This window comes from Chrysemys picta, chromosome 23 (genome assembly GCF_011386835.1).
Source record: "Chrysemys picta bellii isolate R12L10 chromosome 23, ASM1138683v2, whole genome shotgun sequence".
Taxonomy (NCBI): Eukaryota; Metazoa; Chordata; order Testudines; family Emydidae; genus Chrysemys; species Chrysemys picta.
Genome location: NC_088813.1, coordinates 2,997,035 through 3,017,297, shown reverse-complemented (window position 1 = coordinate 3,017,297; position 20,263 = coordinate 2,997,035). Strand labels below are relative to the sequence as shown.

Genomic DNA, 20,263 nt, shown 5'->3' with positions numbered 1-20,263 from the left:
TAGGCTTTCTCTGAGACAGTGATTTGAATAAGCAAGAAGACTGAGTTGGAGAATTTTATTTGTGGTGAGTCGGAAGGGTTGTTTAGCCAAGGAAAGCTTCTATATATATCTCTAGGGAGAATGTGTAAATTCCTGGAGTTTTGTTGGGACTCTTTTGATTAAGTGGAAATAATTTAGTGGTATTCTGAATCATTTATATAGCACTGCTAATTTATATGCCACATTACACACTCCTGTATGTTCCCTGCCATGAACTTTACAGTCTAAATAAGACAGGGCCCTGCAAAGCATAGGTGCAGGGTTAATTAAATGAAACAAAATTCCCTGAGCATGTGTGTTGAGTAGAGCCTTGGGTCTCGGTCCTACGCTTCTATTTGTACCTTTGCACAGGGGGGTGTTGAGTTACCTCCTGTGTAGGGAGGACAGTCGCACCTTGGCATTCCACCTTGATGATATTATGGAGCCCAAATGTTTGTCTCATGCTTCTGTTTTAAAACAGTCTTCTAATATGTAGTGCTGAAACTGCCTTCTAGATACTATTGCATGATTGTGCCTTCATAACACGCAAAGGCAGAATCCTAGTTAAAGGACTCCAGTGAACCACATAGCAATTCCAGGGCAAATTGCAGGTTGTTTTGATTTTATGTTTAAGGTTTGGCATATGGCTCAGTGCAAATTAAAACAGATACATGATAGTAACTTTACAGTCATGACTGGCACCAATTTGGCCTCTTTGTTCAGTCTCATCTGAATGCTTGGGGTATGAGTGAATTCCCCTACTTCTTAGAGACACGATCCTTCCAGGTTAGGTATGGAACTCATTGGCATGCTGGCATGGGGCACAGTTTCACTGCTGCTGCTCAAGCTATTCCTGTTCTGTGGACACAGATCTTCATTCTTCAAGGCTGTTAGTCCCACCAGCGTCAAACAAACTTCAATAAATAAAACTGAATTAAAACCCAGATATCCAGACATAGGGCCTTGGACTCGGGAAACATGGGTTCAGTTCTCTACTTTGCCCCCTCGTTCCTGGGTGACCTCACACAAGTCACTTTGTCTCTCCATGCTTAATTCTCAATCTGTAAAATAATACTTCAGTGCCTCCTGGGTGTGCTGTGGGAATAAATACATTAAAGATTGTGAGGTGCTCGGATGCTGCTGTAATGGAGGCCATCTAGGTATTTTCAATATCTCGATTGTAAGAAAGACTGCCCCCTGGGACGGGAAGATCGGTGGATTGGCCTCTGTGGAGTGCAGCTATGCTGGCAGGGCCCCACTGCAGCTAATAATGATTTGGGCCTAAGGTTACTGACAGCGGTGCCTCTGTAAAGCACAGGAACCTGCTGCTTTTTCAAGAGCTGCTGAACAGATTTGTGGCAAGGCAGAGTCTTTGTGACCTTCCTTTCATGTCTGGATCTGGCACTTGGGCACCTGTAACCCCAGGGAGGAGAAATGATAGGGCAGTGCAAAGTGCTGGAAATCATTTAAGCAGCAGAACCAATGATGAAAAAAACTCCCCAGAGTAATTGAAAGACAGAGCTGCAGCCTCTGTAACCCTATCTACGGTAACAGTGGAATTCGTTTTGTATGATTTGATTACTGAATCCCCTTCATGTCAGACAGTTTTCACAGTGGGGTGTTCCCCATCTCCAGGGCAACTGGAGGCAGAGCTTTGCTCTGGAGCAGGGCTTAGAACAGGGATGGGCAAACTATGGTCCGGGAGCCACATCCAGCCCTTGATCTCCTGCCAGGGAGCAGGGTCGGGGGTTTGCCCCACTCCGCACGGCTCCCGGAAGCAGCGGCTGTCCCCCCTCCGGCTCCTCTGCCCCCACCCTGAGCGCCATCCCCGCAGCTCCCATTGGCCAGGTGGCGCCTGCACATGGGGCAGCACACAGAGCTGCCTGGCTGCGCCTCTGCATAGGAGCCGGACGGGGGACATGCTGTTGCTTCTGGGAGCTGCTTGGTGCCTGTCCCCCTGCCCCCCTCCCATGCCCCAACCCCCTGCCCCAGCCCTGATCCCCCTCCTGTCCTCAAACGCCTCGGTCCCAGCCCGGATCACTGTCCTGCACCCCTAACTCCTCATCTGCAGCCCCACCCAAGAGCCGACACCCCCAGCCGGAGCCCTCCCGCACCCCAACCCCCAATTTTGTGAGCATTTATGGCACGCCATACGATTTCCATACCCAGATGTGGCCCTCGGGCCAAAAAGTTTGCCCACTGCTGGCTTAGAACCATCCCTCATGAGGGGCTCTTAGAATTCTCTACCTCCAAGCAGCAGACCCAGGACTCCCTTTAGATCAGAGCTTTTACAGGGTTTTAAAAAGATTGTAAACTCAATGTGTCTCAGTTAATTCTATGGCTTGAAGGTTTTTCTCCTCCTAAATGCTACACTTTTAAAAAAAAGTTCTGGCTTTCTGAGGAGGGTTTAAAATTTCTGTTTAGAATTCTGGAGACCAGAACTGTCATGTGTGAACTGACCAATGGCTGCTAGAATCTGGTATCCTGCCTCAGACAGTGGTCAATGCCAGAAGCTTCGGCTGGAAGACATACTCCTGCCCTCCTTCCTTTGCCTCACAAAATGCAGCTACTTATGCAGCACTAGACCATAGAGAAGGGTTTTCTTGGTCACCCCAGCTACCATTCAGCTTTTACCTTGGAGCATGGGATTGATGGTCTGTGTAATTATAGATGATGTTTTTTATCGGGATGTCTAATCCTTTTTTGAATGGTACTGCTGCATTGCATTGATAGTGTCCAGCAGCAGCAAAATTTATTCCCTTCTATCTGTTTTAGACGTGTCATGTTTTTAATGCTGTAGAAGTATCTATCGTACTCTGGGAGGGGCAAATGGGAGTCCTTGAGTGACCTTCTCCACACTGTTCGTTATCTAATATCTTTCCTCTGATTTTTCTCGAAACAATTCTGGTCTCTTTATTCTTTCCTTGTATGACATGATTTACATTTACAAAAGATGTATTGGTTTGTTTCTGTTTTGTTCTCCACATCAAAGGTGTATGTCAGGATACCTGAACTCTTTGGCACTTTGGTGTAGTAGATTGAGAATTCTGTGGCAGCTTCATTTAAATTAAAATATGGACGTTTTAACGCATAAAATATGAAAATGCATAAAGCAAGCAGTACATTGGCCTCTGTTATTCAATTTGAGATTAAATTCAGTTTTTTATTTTGTCTCCATATTTTCAGTTTTTGATATGCCACAGAGCTTTGTATGTGTACTGACAAGGCATAACTGTCTTGTAGAAGTTGTCCGGGGGAGCTGGAAGTTACAGCAGTTCTATAGAGGCATATTGGGGCTTTTGGCATCTAAGGGATTGTGGGATAAGTACATTAAATGTATGTTTCTGCTAAAACGATGTTCAGTTAAATAGTTAAACTCTTTAGGTTTCAGAGTTAATGTCCTATTGAGATGAATTTGCACCTCTGACCTATTTTTTCAGGAAGATAGCACTATATCAGTATACATTTGGTTCATGCTTTCTAATTTAACTTGATGATAATATGGGCTGGAAACTTACTCTTTTAAAAAAAAAATGAAAGCTTTGATTCTGGAGTGCAGTGGTGGATTCTGGAGCCAAAGCATCCCAGGATACTGGTTACAAGTGTTTTTTAATTCTTACTTCAGTATCAGACAAAATAGTTAAGGTTCGCTGGCCACTGATTCCTAGGATCATCCTCGGCAGCACCTTTGCAAAAACACACACACAACATTGGCCACCCTCTAGTCTTCCTACATAGTAGCTGTTTTTAATGCTATATTATTTATTTTTATTATTAGCTCAGCTAATTTGGTCTTTAGTTCTTTCTAAATTCCAATGTAAATCATCTGGCTGTGGAGATCTACTGGAATTTAATTTGTCTAACTGTGCCATCGCCTCTCTTTTGATACCTCTGTCACTGACAGTGCAGAGTAACCCCAAGGAAGCTACTTCCCTCTTATCCTATGGTGAACACTGGTGCAAAGCTATAATTTAGCTTCTGTATTGTCTCCTTGTCCTCTTTGATTGCCTCCTTTATATGTTGGTGGTCCAGCTGACACACACTCCCCAGGGCACACTGCTTCTGAAGTTCTTGAAGAATTCCTCATCTATTTTAGAGCCAAATTCTTCCATCAGTTACTGGCACACAGCTTTTTGTTATTTGTTCTTCAAATATCTTCCCTTATACCATGTTGTGCATGTGCGGGCATGCATATGTACACCATTTTTCTCTTTGCTATTCCTCCTCGCCTCCTTTACCTTTCTCCACTACAATTCATTCACCAAATCTGGAGGAGGAGCTGAAGGAGGCATTTCTGGAACAAACAACAGAAATAGCCAAAACACATGATCTGATAACAATGGGGGACTTTAACTACCCAGGCATCTGTTGAAAAAGTAATACAGAAAAAGAGAAAATATACAGTAACTTCTTGGAATGTGTTTGGGACAACTTCTTGTTTCAGAAAGTAGAGGAAGTAACCAGAAGGCAGCCATTTTCGACTTGATTATGACTAATAGAATTGGTTGTGAATCTGAATGTGGAAGGCAACTTGGTTGAAAGGGATCATGAAATGACAGATTTCATGATTCTAAGGAAAAGAAGGACTCAGAGCAGCATAATAAGGACAATGGACTTCAAAAAAGGCAGACTTTAACAAACTCAGAAATCTGCAGTGTAAGGTCCCATGGAAGGGAAAAATGAGTTCAGGAGAGCTGCTAGTTTCTCAAAGAAACAATATTAAAGCCACAACAGAAAATCATGCGGCCACAAAGGAAAGATAGGAAGCTAACATAGGCTGCACCAGGAGCTCTTTAATGATCTGAAAATCAAAAAGGCATCCTACAAAAAGTGGAAACATGGACACATTGCTAAGGTTTGAGTTCAAAAGAATAGCACGAGAATGCAGGGACAAAATCAGAAAGGCTAAGGCACAAAATGAGTTACACCTAGCAAGGGACATAAAAGCCAGTCAGAAGGTATTCTGCAAATACCTAAGGATCAACATAAAGATGAAGGGAAGTGTAGGTCCTCTGCTTAGTGTGGAAGGAGAGCTAGGAATGGATGACACCAGTAAGGCCGAGGTGTTTAATGTCTGTTTTGCTTCAGTCTTCACTAAAAAGGTTAATTGTGAGCAGATGCTTAACAAATTTAATATTAACAGTAAGGGGGAAGGAACAGAAGCCAGAATAGTGAAAGAGCAGGTTGAGGAGTGTTTAGATGAGTTAGCTGTATTTTTCAAGTCAGGAAGTCCTGATGAAATTCACCTAGGGTACTTGAGCTTGCTGAAGCAATCGCAGAACCGTTAGTGATTATCTTCAAGAACTCATGGAGAATCATAGAATATTAGGGTTGGAAGAGACCTCAGGAGGTCATCTAGTCCAACCCCCTGCTCAAAGCAGGACCAACACCAACTAAATCATCCCAGCCAAAGCTTTGTCAAGCCGGGCCTTAAAAACCTCTAAGGATGCTTCACTCTAAGGATGATCACTACCTGTAGAGCCCAACAATCTAGCCAGCTTTCTATCCACCTTATTGTCCATTCATCCAATCCATACTTTTTAGTTGGTGGCAAGAATACTGTGGGAGACTGTATCAAAAGCTTTGCTAAAGTCAAGATCTATCACATCCACTGCTTTCCCCATATCCACAGAGCCAGTTATCTCATTGTAAAAGTCAATCAGGTTGGTCAGGCATGACTTGCCCTTGGTGAATCCGTGTTGACTGTTCCTGATCACCTTCCTCTCCTCCAAGTGCTTTAAAATGGATTCCTTGAGGACCTGCTACATGATTTTGCCGGGGGCCGGTGTGGCTGACTGGTCTGTAGTTCCCCGGGTTCTCTTTCTTCCCTTTTTTTAAATATAGGCACTACATTTTCCTTTTCCCAATCGTCCAGGACCTCCCCCGATTGAGAATGGGTGAAGTCCCAGTAGGGTGACCAGACTGCAAGTGTGAAAAATCGGGACGGGGTTGGGGGGGTAATAGGAGTCTATATAAGAAAAAGACGGAAAAATCGGGATTGTCCCTATAAAATCGGGACATCTGGTCACCCTAAGTCCCAGCGAACTAGAAAAGGGAAAACATAGTAGCTATCTTTAGAAAGGGAAACAAAGAGGACCCGGGAAATTATAGACCAGTCAGCCTAACTTTGATATCTGTAAAGATACTGGAACAGATTATTAAACAATCAAGTTGTAAGCATCTAGAGGATAATAGGGTGATAAGGAGTAGCCAAGAACAAATCATGCCAAACTAACTGAATTTCCTCCTTTGATAGGGTTACTGGGCTAGTGGAGAGGGGGACGTTAGATGTGATGTATCTTGCATTTAGTAAGGCTTTTGACAGAGTTCCAAACTAGGGATATGTGCTCTAGTGAAATTTCTATAAGGTAGATGCAAAGCTGGTTGAAAACTCGTACTCAAAGAGTAGTTATCAATGGTTTGCTGTCAAAGTGGAAGGATGTATTTAGTGGGGTCCTACAGGGGTCTGTCCTGGGTCCGGTATTATTCAGTATTTTCATTAGTGACTTGGGTAACAGAGTGGCAAGTGTGCTTTTAAAATGTGTGGATGACACCAAGGTGGGAGAGGTTGCTAGTACTTTGGAGGATAGGATTAGAATTCAAAATTATAGACCAATTCTCCAATTTACCAATGTAATCAACCAGGTAAAATTCAATAAAGACAAATGCAGAGTATTGTACTTTAGAAAGGAAAAATCAAGTGCACAACTACAAAATGGGGAATAACTGGCTAGTAGTAATACTGTGGAAAAGGATCTGGGAATTATAGTGGATTGCAAATTGAATATGAGTCAACAATATGAAAAAGTCTAATATTCTGAGTATATTACAGGAATATTTTATGTAAGATATGGGATGTAATTGTCCTGCCCTGCTTGGCACTGGTGAGGCCTCAGCTGGAGTAGTGTGTCAAATTCTGGGTTGCCATCCTGTAGATAAATTGGAGAGAGTCCAGAAGAGAGCAACAAAACTGTTAAAAGGTTTAGAAAACTTGACCTGTGAGAAAAGGTGAAAAAACCTGGGCGTGTTTAATCTTGAAGAAAGAAAGCTGAGGGGGGACCCGATAACAGCCTTCAAATACGTTAGGGGTTGTATAACAGGGTTTGCTGGCTCTGGAGTTCACTCAGCACCCCAATCATTCAAATCCCTACCTGTTTGCACTGATTGAGCTCTGATTGAAAGGCAGTGGGCAGATGAGGCCAATAACTGAGCGGGGGTACATCTCAGGGGCTGATTGGGTGGAAGTATCCCCAGCAGCTAGTCCTATATACGCAGACAGAAAGGGAGGGTCAGAGGAAGAGTTGGGCGCTTGAAGGAAAGCAGAAGTAGGCAGTCCTGGCTGCTGTTGCTACAGCACCCTTCCTCAGAAGCAAATGGAGAAACTGGTGACTCATTGTAAATATAAAATACAATAAAACAGGGTGGTGGGGAAGGAGGGGTTGTGGTTAGTGGTTAAGGGCTGATAGGACTCAGTGACTACGCTATGACAGACCGTTATAAAGGGGACGGTGATCAATTGTTCTCCATGTCCATTGAAGGTAGGACAAGAAGTAATTGTCTTAATCTGCAGCAAGGGAGATTTAGGTTTGATTTTAGGAAAACCTTTCTAACTATAAGGATAGTTAAGTTCTGGAATAGGCTTCTAAAGGAGGTTGTGGAATCCCCGTCATTGGAAGTTTTCAAGAACTGGTTAGACAAACACCTGTCATGGATGGTTTAGATATAGTTGTCCTGCCTCAGTGTAGGGGATGGACTAGATCAGGGGTCGGCAACGTTCGGCACGCGGCTCGCCAGGGTATGCACCCTGGCGGGCCAGGCCAGTTTATTTACCTGCTGATGCGGCAGGTTCGGCCGATCGTGGCCCCCACTGGCCGTGGTTCGCCATCCTGGGCCAATGGGGGCAGTGGGAAGCCGCGGCCAGCACATCCCTTGGCCTACGCCGCTTCCCGCCGCCCCCATTGGCCTGGGACGGCGAACCGCGGCGAGTGGGGGGCCTCGATCGGTCAAACCTGCCGCGTCAGCAGGTAAATAAACTGGCCCGGCCTGCCAGGGTGCTTACCCTGGCGAGCCGCGTGCCGAACGTTGCCGACCCCTGGACTAGATGATTTTTTGAGGTTCCTTCCATCCCTATATTTCTATAGAGAAGGCTCACAGAATCAAACTATGATATTTCAGGCTTGGAATTCCCTCTAGGTGTATCTCCAGCTTCCCTTTGTTACCACCAGTGAAGTGTAGATAAGGTTTGGCATTTCTATCACTGTGTCACATAACCTTGCCAACACGGTGATTAAATTGCTGGTCTTGTCTCTACAGCTTCTACTAGGTCTATTTATTGATGATAAATACCTACTGGGAATTACAGACCCCAAAACTCCTAGTGTACACAAATTCAACCTCATACCAGTTTGAGAAGGGCTAGGGTACTGACATTCCTACCGCAGTGCTGTCTCTAGACCAGGGATCGGCAACCTTCGGCACGTGGCCTGGGCCGGTTTGTTTACCTGCTGCGTCCGCAGGTTCAGCCGATCATGGCTCCCACTGGCCGCGGTTCGCTGCTCCAGGCCAATGGGGGCTGCGGGAAGCGGCGCGGGTCGAGGGATGTGCTGGCCGCCACATCCCACAGCCCCCATTGGCCTGGAGCGGCGAACCGTGGCCTGTGGGAGCTACGATTGGCCGAACCTGCGGACGCGGCAGATAAACAAATCGGCCTGGCTCGCCAGGGTGCTTACCCTGGTGGGCCAAAGGTTGCCGATCCCTGCTCTAGACCCTTCTCAGAGGCTTCCTTCTAAAAATTGGGCTCAGATAATAGGTGCCTGATAAATTTGAATCCCCTCTTGCAGATTGCAGGGAAAAGGAACATTCTCTTTCCTACTCCCCCCATTCCCTGAGTTGCTGTGGTGTAGTTGTGCTAACCCTCCCCCAGTCTCCTTTTTTTCAGGTCTCTCCAGTGAATAGCTCTAGGATTTGCTTCTGTGGGTGAAACTGACTCGATTTTTTTGGTCAGTTTCTCGGCTGCTTATAGGGTTCTGAAAAGCAGCAATGAAATCCAACTAGACTGATCAGTTTTCACTTTGCTGCAGGTTGGGAATGCTCTGAGCAGTAGCTGGGGCAAGGGAGCTGTGTGTACAGACCTAGAAAGACAGCACTGTATTGGTTTATATTTTCTCCATCTGTAAAAGGTTATTTTTGCAACAGTAATAGCTGAATTTTTTTTTGTTTTTTAAGGCAAAGTTGCAATAAAATGTTAACATGCTATATTGTAGGTTACTTATTGTGTATTGAGGATCAGGTTAATATTCAAAGAACCTGACTAAAGATTCTGGCTTTCTGGCTGAGGAGCCGTTTTAAACAAACCCTTGGATTCTGCTGAAGTTGATAGTACTTACCTGGGAAAGCCTCCTCCGTGGCCAGACAAGTGGATTTGTCAAGCCTTGTTCATTTTCATATTAGACCTCTGGTTCCAATTTGGTTATTTATAGCCATGTCCGTGATGCTCATCACTGGTATTTGAACACTTCACCGCATTAAATATCACACCAGTTACCTTTGGAAGGCAGAGCTTTCTACACCTTCCTTCTGCTAGGCTGGTTTCTTACAGAGGTAGGGGCTGGTTGTTGATCGCTTCTACATTGAGAGTCTTGCACTCTGGCTGTTTGGATGAAGACGGAGATTTTCTCTTCTCTATTGGCTTTCCTTCTAACTAATACATGAAGAATCTTTATTTCCCTTGTGTAGCTGGCCTAGCATGTGGCTCAGGGAAAGCTGCCATAGTGGCTTTGGATTTCAGACTTCTTCTGAATAATCTGTATTTAGTTTCCAGAATCTTGCTCCTACATTTCCCTGCGGTGTTGGTAATAACCAGGGGTCCTAGAAATCCATTTGCTATGGAAAAATGCTGAATTTACATTTTTACAGAGAATCTTTGGTTTTTACATTTTTTGGGGGGGGGGGGGGGAGAGGGGAGAGACGGGACATATACAGTAGAACCCTGTTTATCCAAGCCTTCATTATCTGGCTCTCCATGTTAACTGAACCACCAGCTGCCTGCAGGTGACCGCCCGAGCCCCGCTGCAGTCACTCCCTGGTGGCTAATGGTTCGGTTAATACAGAGAGCTGGATTATGGAGGCTTGGATAAATGGGGGTCTACTGTAGATCAATAAAACATTGTGTTCAACTGATCCCTATATATATTGTGGCTAGAGAAACTGAAGTTCAGCATTTCATTTTGATCATGGAAAAATGCGGATTTTTATGTTTTATTACTGGAGAATTTCAGGGGTTTTATCACAGGAACCTGGGATCCCTGGTAATAATATGGACCATCGATAGAGACAGGCTCCACCTCAACTTTCTATCGTGCTGTTTACATGCTGTATGAGAGCCTTCCTAGTAGCACCCTGTAGGCAAATTACCTGGCTGTTGTCATGATAAGTCTGACTCTTCTACCTATGCTCCTGGTAGGGGGTTCTTGTCATCAGGACAGCTTATGTATATTACATTTAGTATTGCAAATGAATTGGTTGTCTTAGTCCAGCTCTTAGCAGCGAGGTGTTCACTATGAATATCATCCTACTACCCTTTTTAAGGAAGAGGCAGTCCCTATTTTTTGGTAACACATTTACCATTTTCCTGTTGTGTTCCTCGGTGGCAATGTCTGTGGAGAAGTTGAAGAGGGGACAGGCTGTGGAGACTTGGCAGTAGTCAATCCCTCCAGCACAGGGTTGAAGCCCAGGTGGAAGGGTAGGGTATAGTGCCCATGCTGCACTTGTTCTCTCTCCTCAACTGTATGGTCCTTGTCACCATAGTGTCTGAATGCCTCACGCACATGAGTGAATTTACCCTCACAAATTTCCTGGTGGAGAGAGCACTTCATATATGGAGAACTAAGGTGCCTAGAGATTCAGGGTGGACTTTCAAACTCACCAAAGTGACTTAGACCTCACATCCCATTAGTACTCAGAGGGATTTATGCTTTTGAAAACTCACCCCTCGCGGAGAGTCTGTGATAGAGCAGGGAACTGAACCCAGGTCTCCTGAGCCTCTGTGCAGTGCCTTAAATGCAGGATCCTCCTCCTGGTCTATGGCTAGAGGACGCGCTCGCAGGCTCTTCACTCAGCACCTTTTAACAAAGTGAAATTATGAAAGAATATTTTAGGGAGGAGACATTGAAGTTTATGCTCCCAGGTTAAAAATTATATTTTAAATCAACTTCCTTATAATTCACCTTAAATTATTGAAATGAAAAGAAGCTTTACAGTTTCATTTCACTATATACAGATAATGTAAAGTTTACTTTTTGCTGCTCTCTCAAATTGGTTACCAAAACAGTTTGTCTTTTTGTTGTTGTTGTTGGTATTCATGTTGATTTTGGAGATTGTTTAAGGTTGCAAACACCAGAGAGGAAAGTTTTATTAAAAACAAAAAATCATCCATTAGAATAAAAAACTTGCTCTAGGTTTGGTAAAAGTCTGTTCTACAAAATCAAAATTTTGTAGCTAAATTGGACCTGACAGTGTCTCTTTAAACAGGAATCTAGCACTGCATCCTGTGATGTGACTTCCGTTTGCAGAGAGATTCCAATTTTGGAATTGCCCACATTGTTAAATGGGGGAATTTGTATTGACATACTTACATCTTTCATTTAGTTTAGTGTCAGTACGTGCTTGTGCTAGCTTTCCTGACTCTGTCGCTGTGGACTTGTGTAGGGCTTAGCTCAGGGATCTCAAACTCAAATCACCACAAGGGCCACATGAGGACTAGTACATTGGCCGGAGGGCTGTATCACTGACACCTTTTCATATAAAGGTACAAAAGTGCCCCCCTACCCCCACTCCACCCTTTTCATGAGGCCTCACTCCTGCCCTGCGTCTTCCCACCCCTTCCCCGCCCCCATTCCAACCCCTTCCCCAAATCCCCATCCCAGCCCTGCCTCTTCTCCGCCTCGTCCCCTGAGCGCGTGGCTCCCCGCTCCTCCCCCCACCCTCCTGGAAAGTGCTAAGCACCGCCAAACAGCTGTCTGGCAGCGGGAAGCGCCTGGAGGTAGGCAGAGGAGCGGAGATGTGGCGCGCTGGGGCAGCAGGGGAGGGGAGCTTGGCGGCTGTGGGAAATAACTCTGGGGGGGCGCGGGGAGCTTGGCGGGCGCAACAAATAATTTGGCGGGCCGCATGTTTGAGACCCTTGGCTTAGCCACTTATTTTAGGAATTTTCAATCAGGGTTTAGGCCGGGGTCTCAAACACGCGGCCCGCGAGCCCCTCGCAGCCCCCCCGCCCTCCCCTAGTGTTTACCAGAGCGGCTCCATCTGGACCTGCACCGGGAGCAGGGCATGCTCCGTGCCTTGCCTGCCCTACCCTGTGCAGCTCCGGGAAGAGGCTGGAACATGGGGAAGGGGGAGGGGCTGTGTGTGGCTGTTGCTTTAGGCAGCGCCCCCAGCAGCTCCCATTGGCCGGGAACGGGGAACCGCGGCCAATGGGAGCTGCTGGCGGCGGTGCCTCAAGCAACAGAAACACACAGCCCCTCCGCCCCCCCTTCCCCACGTTCCAGCCTCTTCCCGGAGCTGCACAGGGTAGGGCAGGCAGGCACGGAGCATGCCACTAGGGGAGGGCGGGGGGGCTGCGAGGGGCTCGCGGGCAGGCAGGCAGGCAGGAAGCCTGCCCTGCTCCCGGTATGCGCCGGGCCAGATCCTGTCCCCCGAACTCCTCCTGCAGCCGAACCCCCTGCCCATAGCCCCCTGCCGCACCCTGCACCCCGACCCTCTGCCATACCCTACACCCCGACCCCCTGCCTCACCCCGCACCCCTCCTGCATCCCAACCCACTGTCCTGAGCCCCATGCCACACCCTGCACCCCGACCCCCTGCCTCACCCTGCACCCCTCCTGCATCCCAACCCGCTACCCTGAGCCCCATGCCGCACCCTGCACCCTGACCCCCTGCCCTGAACCCCCTGATGTACCCCTCACCCCTCCTGCACCCCACACCCCACCTCCCTGCCCTGAGCCCCCACCACACCCCTCCTGCACCCCCTGGGGGCAGAGTTGGGGTGGGGATTTCGGGGAAGGGGTGGAATGGGGGCAGGGAAGGGGTGGGAAGTGGCGGGGCAGGGGTGGGGCCTCATGGAAGGGGTGGAGTGGGGGCGGGGCCGAGGGTGGCGCAGGGGGGGGAGGTGTCAGTAATGCGGCCCTCGGGCCAATGTACTAGTCCTCATGTGGCCCTCATGGTCATTTGAGTTTGAGACCCCTGGTTTAGGCAGTATGCTATATATCACTTGGTACAAGTGAAACTGGCCTTCAGACCTCCTTGACCTGGCTAAGAAGGGAAGCATGACCTTTGACCTAAATGTCTGGAGTAAATCTCCAGCTGGCTTTCTTATGACAAAAATACAAATCCTTTGACTTGTTGGAAATGGACTTACTAGCCAGCCCCCCTCAAACTGGGAAGCAAACACACAGCAGCAGCTAGGACTTGCATTGCAGCAGTACCAGGAAAAATATTTCCTGCCTCCATGTCCAATTCCTCTTACTAATTGCACAGAATTGCCATGTGCAATTCAGACTTCAAGTGCCATGCTGGAAATTGTGTTACTCTCATCGCCAGGTTAATACTACATTTCCATGTGTTTCTTTAATAAATGTCAGGTCTCTCTCTCTTTGTTAGAGAGCAAGAACAACCCCCCACCGGGGAGCACAGAGATTGGCATATGCTCTTCTTACTAATTTGTGCTGCTGCTGCTGCTATAAATTTAAAGTTGCTCGCTTATTGGAGAAAGACCGTTCTGGTTTCAGAAGGCTTGACAGTATTGTCCACATTAGCAATAGGAGATTTTCCAAGCAGTTTGGGATGAAAGGATACTTTTTCTTCTCTACTGCTGCATATTTATTTAATATTGCAGACACTTGTATGATGCAGAGCTGGGAATTTTATCATGTTTATTTCTTTTGTCCCTAGACATCTTCAGGTAGCTAAAGCCGAGCTAGTTCCAGCCTAAGGACGGCAGCAAGCGGTATAATGCGGAAGCCAGGCCCTCAGAAAGGTAAGTGGTAATGCTCGGTCTAGGCAAAGGCCCCTTGGTTAATTGGGTATAAACTAATGAATCAATTGCAGATCATTAGAGAGTTGGTATGAAGATGGAGAGGAAGCTCTGGGACCTGTGTCCCAGTCTGGGGCAAAGCCCGAAGAGAAGGGAGTGGAGTAGGTCTCACTTGGACCCCTTGGACAGTAGTCCAGATGGGTAGAAGTTAAAGAAAAATCTCTGTTGTCATTTAGTCCATCCCCATGCCAGTGCAGTCTCTCACGAGAGACACAGAGCTGAACTGCTATGGAGATATACCTATCTCATAGAGCTGGAAGGGACCTTGAAAGGTCATCGAGTCCAGCCCCCTGCCTTCACTGTGGAGACCTCTCAGTCCCAGTGATGCTGCAGGGTGCCGCCAGGTCAGGGCAGAGATCACTGGGGGAATAGCATGGGAGAGCTCACACTGCAGCTATCTGCACTGTATCTGCTTCATAGGTAAAACTTCAGTTCCCATTGCTGCAGAGTCCCTTCACCATCTTGTGCACGATAATAACTGTCACAGACCTTTTTAAGGAAGCACTTAGTCTGGCTTGGGTGGCAAGGCCATTTGAAGGGAGCTTTTGCTATCCTCATAGCACCCCTGCAGCATCTGGGGCATCATGTCAGGCAGTGATATTCCACTGTGAAGCCTGGTCCATGCACCATCTGCTAGTGCTCCCAGCATGATCTGAGCTAGTGCCCGCAGTTAGAAACCTCCCCCTTCTAATGAGGCATGAAACTGAAGACCAGCCTACCTTGTGGAGATCAAATATATCACAGGAACTTAACTCTAGTTGCCTGAATCTTTCATCCCATTACAAGGCTTTTGCAACTGCAAGCACAGAGAGCACTGTGCAGTTACAAGCAAGCTACCTATGTGCTGTTTGCCTAAACAGAAGGATAAACCCAAGCAGTCTGTTTGCATCTTAGCAGTTCGTGGCTTTTGTTCTTTAAAGAAATATTGATTTCCTTTAGTGTTGTTCCATACATGTGCATTTCACTGGAGTGATCTCATCATGCTTTCTACAGAGGATGGGGGAGGGGAGAACAGTAAAGAGTGAAGCAGCCACTGCAGTTTTGTTCACATCTGCCACATGCACATGTTTATTGCAGGAGATTTCCATGCTTGATTTCTTCCCCCTTCCCTTTATTTTTTTTTTTATGTCTCCTTTGCTTCTCCAGAGGTTTATCCTACAGGAGCATTATCCTCTTTCTAGCACCACTTGTCCTTTAATGAAGTGAAAGTAAATGACGGAAAACAGGGAGCGCATGCTGGGAGGCAGCTGGAGGGCCTGGAAATAAAAGAGGCAGGTTGATTAGTCAGCAGTGTGGCCTCTCACACAGCTTGTCATCTTTTTGCCATGTGGAGCAGGAGGCTAGGCAGTGTTGCCGTTGTGACCTCTGTGTTGTGAATGCAGTGCCATATGTTCCAGAATCAATGCATGTGCTGGATACAAACTGGTTCCTGTCCTATTGACCTGGTTTTCTATCATTCACTGAACTTTTTTAGCTAAAGTAATTTGCACAGCGGAGCCCCTGTATTCCTGGAGTTTCCTTCCCCTTTTGTTGGTTTTGTGTGCTGCTTATGAAGGATTTTGCATTAAAAAAAATTAACTGCAGAAATGTGACTTATCCTGCAGAGAACTCAGTAAAGTAATCCAGAATGCCCAAAGTAGTGAGCGTTTGAACAGAAGTATGGTGTGGGGGAGGGGGCATTAAGTGTCCCATAGGTATTCTCCATCTCTGTCTTCTGAGCTTTGTCTGCCCCGTCCTTGCTTTTCTCAAGAGGTGGTAGAGCATTTCCCTCCACGTGCAATATCAGTTGTTAGTCTGCCTGGGAACGCTGATTGCCCAAAGGCACATTCTGATTGGCCGTTTGGGCTCGTTTTTGATGGTCATAGTTATGCACCAAGTCCAGTGAGTCACATGTGGGGTGTCCTCACTATTACATTGACTGTATGTGACAGCAAAGGGAGGTGCTTTGGAAGCTCTGGGGAAAATGAGGAGCTGAAGGAGAAAATGGCTGTTTTAACCTGGCCTCTCCCGTAGGTGGTCCAGTTGCCCTTTCAGCAGCAGTTTGTGGCTCTTTCAGCTTCTTGTTGAGAGCTTTTAAATCCATTTCCCTACATCTTTTTCTCATATCCTTTCACTAAAAACTCCTTTTCATGGTGGATGAGTATATTACATAGAGCTTCACAAAATTACTTCTGAAAACAGCGTTAAAATAGCTTTAAAAATGCAATGTAAAATAAATGAGTTAGACTGTAATGGCAATAAGGCATGCCGGGCTGTGTGTTCGTCAGCTACCAGTGCATGGTGCAGCCTCGTTTGATAAGCAGCTCACCCAAACAGGGACTAATAGCCTATTAATGCATGGTCTGTCGGGCTTCCATGTGTGGAGTTGCCTGTTTTGTTGGTTATCACACTTTGGGAAGGGTCTTGAGAATCCCTCCATTTTTATGCCACTTCACAGTCTGTGGCCACCATCCTTGTGAGCAAAGAGGACTTGAAGTGACAGCCTGTGGAGCCATCAGCACCATTTCTTGAGCAGCTAGTGGGATGCTATCTAGCTGAATTTGGCTCTCTCTGCAGGAGTTGAGCAATACTCAGTGTCTCAGGCCCTGGTGAGCTGGGCAGCGAGCACCCCATATTGGAGCTCAGACTCCTGATACTTTGCGTGTGATCCTTCAGGACTTTGGAGGAAACCCATTGATGTCCAAGCCCCTGGCTCACCAGAAGAGGGGCTAGGTGGATGGTGGGGAAGGGAATAGCTGCATTGATCTTTATTTGGAAATGGGGATCTGATCCAGGCTTCCCCCTCCCATAAAACAGCACAGGGGGAGGCAGCCCCCTTTCACTTTCATTTCCCCCCTCTCAGAGTCTGTCCCTGAAGCCTACCAGCCTTTAGCCTCGTTTAAAATGTTAAAAACTAGAAGGTGAAAGGGTTTGTTCCTTGCCTCTTGGCTCATCGTTAACGATGAATATTAGCAGGTGAGAGTTGGTAGAGACTGAGACCCAGCAGACACCTGAGGCCCAATTTTCCTTCTCTTGAGCTCAGTGGGATGAGGCAGATGTAAACTGAGATGGGGGCTTGGTAGATTCTGCGGTGGATGTTGATGGGGAGAGAGCGAGTCAAACAGTGGGAGCTTCCCTCTTGTCCAGGGGTCAGTTCTTCCCTGGGAGATACAAAGGGCCTGTGAGTCAGAGGAAACCAAGTCAGTGTCCAGTGTGTAGCTGTGTGACCACCTCATGCTGAAGACTAGAGCTGAATCAGGCGGGCTTCCTCATTCACATGAATGCTTTGTTTCTTATCTTAGCCATAGACTGGAAAGATGGTAGAAAGCACAAGTATGGCCGCCCATCAGAGTCTCCTTCCCAGTACCAAGGTAAGAAGGTGCTTCTCAGCTCCCTCTTGTTCCTCTCCTTGAGGTCATTGAATCGCCGAGAACCGAAACTCACCGCATATGCTGGAAAACTGATGCAAACTGCATGTAAGGGGCCTTGCCCGTAGCAGTAGTATGTAGAAATGACTGTTTGCACGAGGGTATGTGTTCTCTGGCACTATAGGGTTTCCTTACTTCTAGGTGAACTGTTTCTTTCACATTCATGTGAAATGGTTAATCCAGGCCCAGTCCTGTGGGTGCGATTGTGACTGCACATTCCCATTTTTCCAGCAGCAGGATGTTGGCGTTCACCCCAGTAGACTGGAGCCCCTTGTGAGTCAGCATAGCTGGCAGTCTCTTAGGAGCTGAGGACAAGGTCTGGAGTTAGCAGCATGAGAGTTACTCACTCCTTCCCTCCCTTAGAGACCGTTGGCAGGACAGGTTGTGGTAGTGTGCAGAGCATCTGCAGATTAAGTTTATAAAACTGACAGTTCCTGCTGTCTTTCAGAAGAGAGGTCTGGGTGAGTTCTGACTGCTTGGGGCAGTGTAATTTATGACAAGGCCCCACTTTTTACCTATCTTTATAATCTGGGTTTGTTAGTAAGGTTTAATTTACAGATTCCCCACTAAACGCATCCACTGAGCCATAAGAAATTAACAAAGCATTCCCAGAGTGAATAGTTCCTAACATAGAGCACTGCATGCCTTTGTGTAGGGCGTTCTTATGATTCTTAGAGCCATTAAAACAGCTCCCTGAGGTGCCTGGGGGCTCTATGTTGTAGGGAAGTGTTGGGTCTCTGTGTGTCATTGGGCCCTGAGGTATATCCTAGGGGGCAACTCGGGATTCTCATCTGTGTCTCAGGACTCTGCCTGAAGTCATGAGCATTATCCACCATCATAGGGCGGCCGTCATGGCTTGGAGAATCCTGCCTAGGCCCCTCCTGATGGTCTGTAGGGGCTCCTTCATGATCTCTGTTTTGCTGGGTGCTGCATCGTTCGAGGGCATGGGGAGGGATGTACTTTTTTCAGGGACAAGATTGATTTGAAATGGTGCCTCTCTCTGAAATTTGATAACGTGGTGTGGTTTGCTCTCCAGCCCATGCTGAAAGTCTCCACGCTCTCAGTCAGGATGAGGAATTGCTCAAGAGCTGCACTGTGCTCAGGATCAGTTAATTGTCTATAAACTGAACAAGTACTTGTGTAACAATAGGAATCCCCTCACTACAACGAATGCTGACTTGCATGTCACAAAGCTCCACCACACTTGGCTGTGACAGTGCAGCTACAGCTGCTTTCTGGGTGACAAAGTGTGACAAAATGGGAATTTTTCATAATATTTTGTATGACTATTATGTGTGCCCGAGTTTCTCCTATGTGCTCCGTGGTTAACTAGATGGGGAGAAAAGGGTGTTTGCTCATTGTAGAGACCTAGAGATCCAGGTGTGACTGTCGTGTAGCTGTCTGGGCGCTGGCCCCAGACAATGGCCCAGCCAGTTGGTACCTAGCAACTAACGATTGGGGGAGCCCACCCGCTACAGGAAGCCAGCCAGTTTTGACCAGCTGGAGAGCAAAGAGCAAGATGACCATTTTTGTATGGGAAACCAGAACAAAGGGCAGAGGAGGACCCCTGTGGGGGTCATTATGTGTGGGCTGCTGGAAGTAGGGCTCACTCTTCTGGACTGAGACTAAAAGGGTGGTAAGAGAGCTCTGGGCTCCAAACTGACCCAGATAGACCAGGCTGTAACCTTCTGTTCTCTGTGATAACCAAGGACTTTCTATGCTGTGTTCCAGACATCTAGTAAAGCTTCTGCTTTTACAACGCTGGCTCAGAGTCAAGAGTTTGGGGGTGCATTGCTCCCTTTGGGTGGGTAAGTCTTCCCACGTGCCCAATTCAGGTGGACTTGCTGAGGGGAGCTTATGGTGTGAAGCAGGGATGCTGAAGGCTCCAAGTCTTGGTCCCAGGAGGCAGTAAAGCCAAGGGACTTACCCCAGTGAGAGTATGACCCTAAGGGGGTTAACACATTGAAGGTGTTCCTCCCAGGGACTGTTCCAGAGCCGCGTGAGAGCACCAGACTCCTGGATCTGTGACACTGGGTCCTAAACACAATGTGAAAATGTTTCCTGGCAGAGTTAAAACTGGACCAAGGCACCTCTTAGGACAAGGGAGTGGCAGCACATACTGTTCTAAACCCATTAATCCTGAGTGAGTTCTTATTCTGTGTGTGGCAGGGCAAGAAGGTGGAGTGCACTATGAGTTTCACTGGTACTTGTGGTGAATGTGAAACCTAGATTAACAGCTCTGTGTTAGCGAGAACCCTTGGAAATTACAGTAAAGTAGGAGCTGCAGGAATTCTGCTGTCATCAATGAGAGCCTGGCTGCTTGGGAGGGTGAAGTCTTGCATTTTGGAAAGCCACTAATGTGATTGGAATTGCAAGCAGAGAAGACACTTGCATTGTCATTTTCCTATACTGAATCTGGATGGACTGTCCTGCTTTCGTGTGCTGCCCTGACACTATTTAGCAGGCTCACGTATGGGCTGCAGACTTTAATAGGATGCCTTGATCTGGGTAGGGCAAATTCTCCTTGCACAGATGTGACACGAAATGCACATGCATCATGTTCAATAGGAGTGATGACCCTTGAGGATTGAAATGCTAATGGAGCCCAAAACAGATTTCATTTAAACACATAAAAACTCCAGCTTCATTCAAATTCCAGGCAAAAGAATTGCATTAAGTACAACATATGGTTGTGAATTTAAACCAATGCAAGTCAGGGAGTTAAGACTTACGTTGGTCACAAGTCCCGTAG

At 47.0% G+C, this 20,263-nt stretch overlaps 1 protein-coding gene across 14 annotated transcripts in view; it reads left to right on the top strand.

Annotated features, from left to right (window-relative positions):
• Positions 1-20,263, top strand: part of SCMH1 (Scm polycomb group protein homolog 1) — a 113,136-nt gene that overhangs the window by 11,047 nt on the left and 81,826 nt on the right. For 6 of the 14 annotated variants that reach the window (XM_065576868.1, XM_065576863.1, XM_065576872.1 and 3 more), the window contains 2 exons: positions 13,963-14,047; positions 17,386-17,454. In XM_065576868.1, the coding sequence (XP_065432940.1) occupies positions 14,023-14,047; positions 17,386-17,454 (94 nt within the window). In that variant the 5' untranslated portion in view covers positions 13,963-14,022. Of the gene's footprint in view, positions 1-13,962; positions 14,048-15,250; positions 15,376-17,385; positions 17,455-20,263 lie in introns of all 14 variants that reach the window. The other 8 variants (XM_065576869.1, XM_065576866.1, XM_065576873.1 and 5 more) reach the window with 2 other exon arrangements.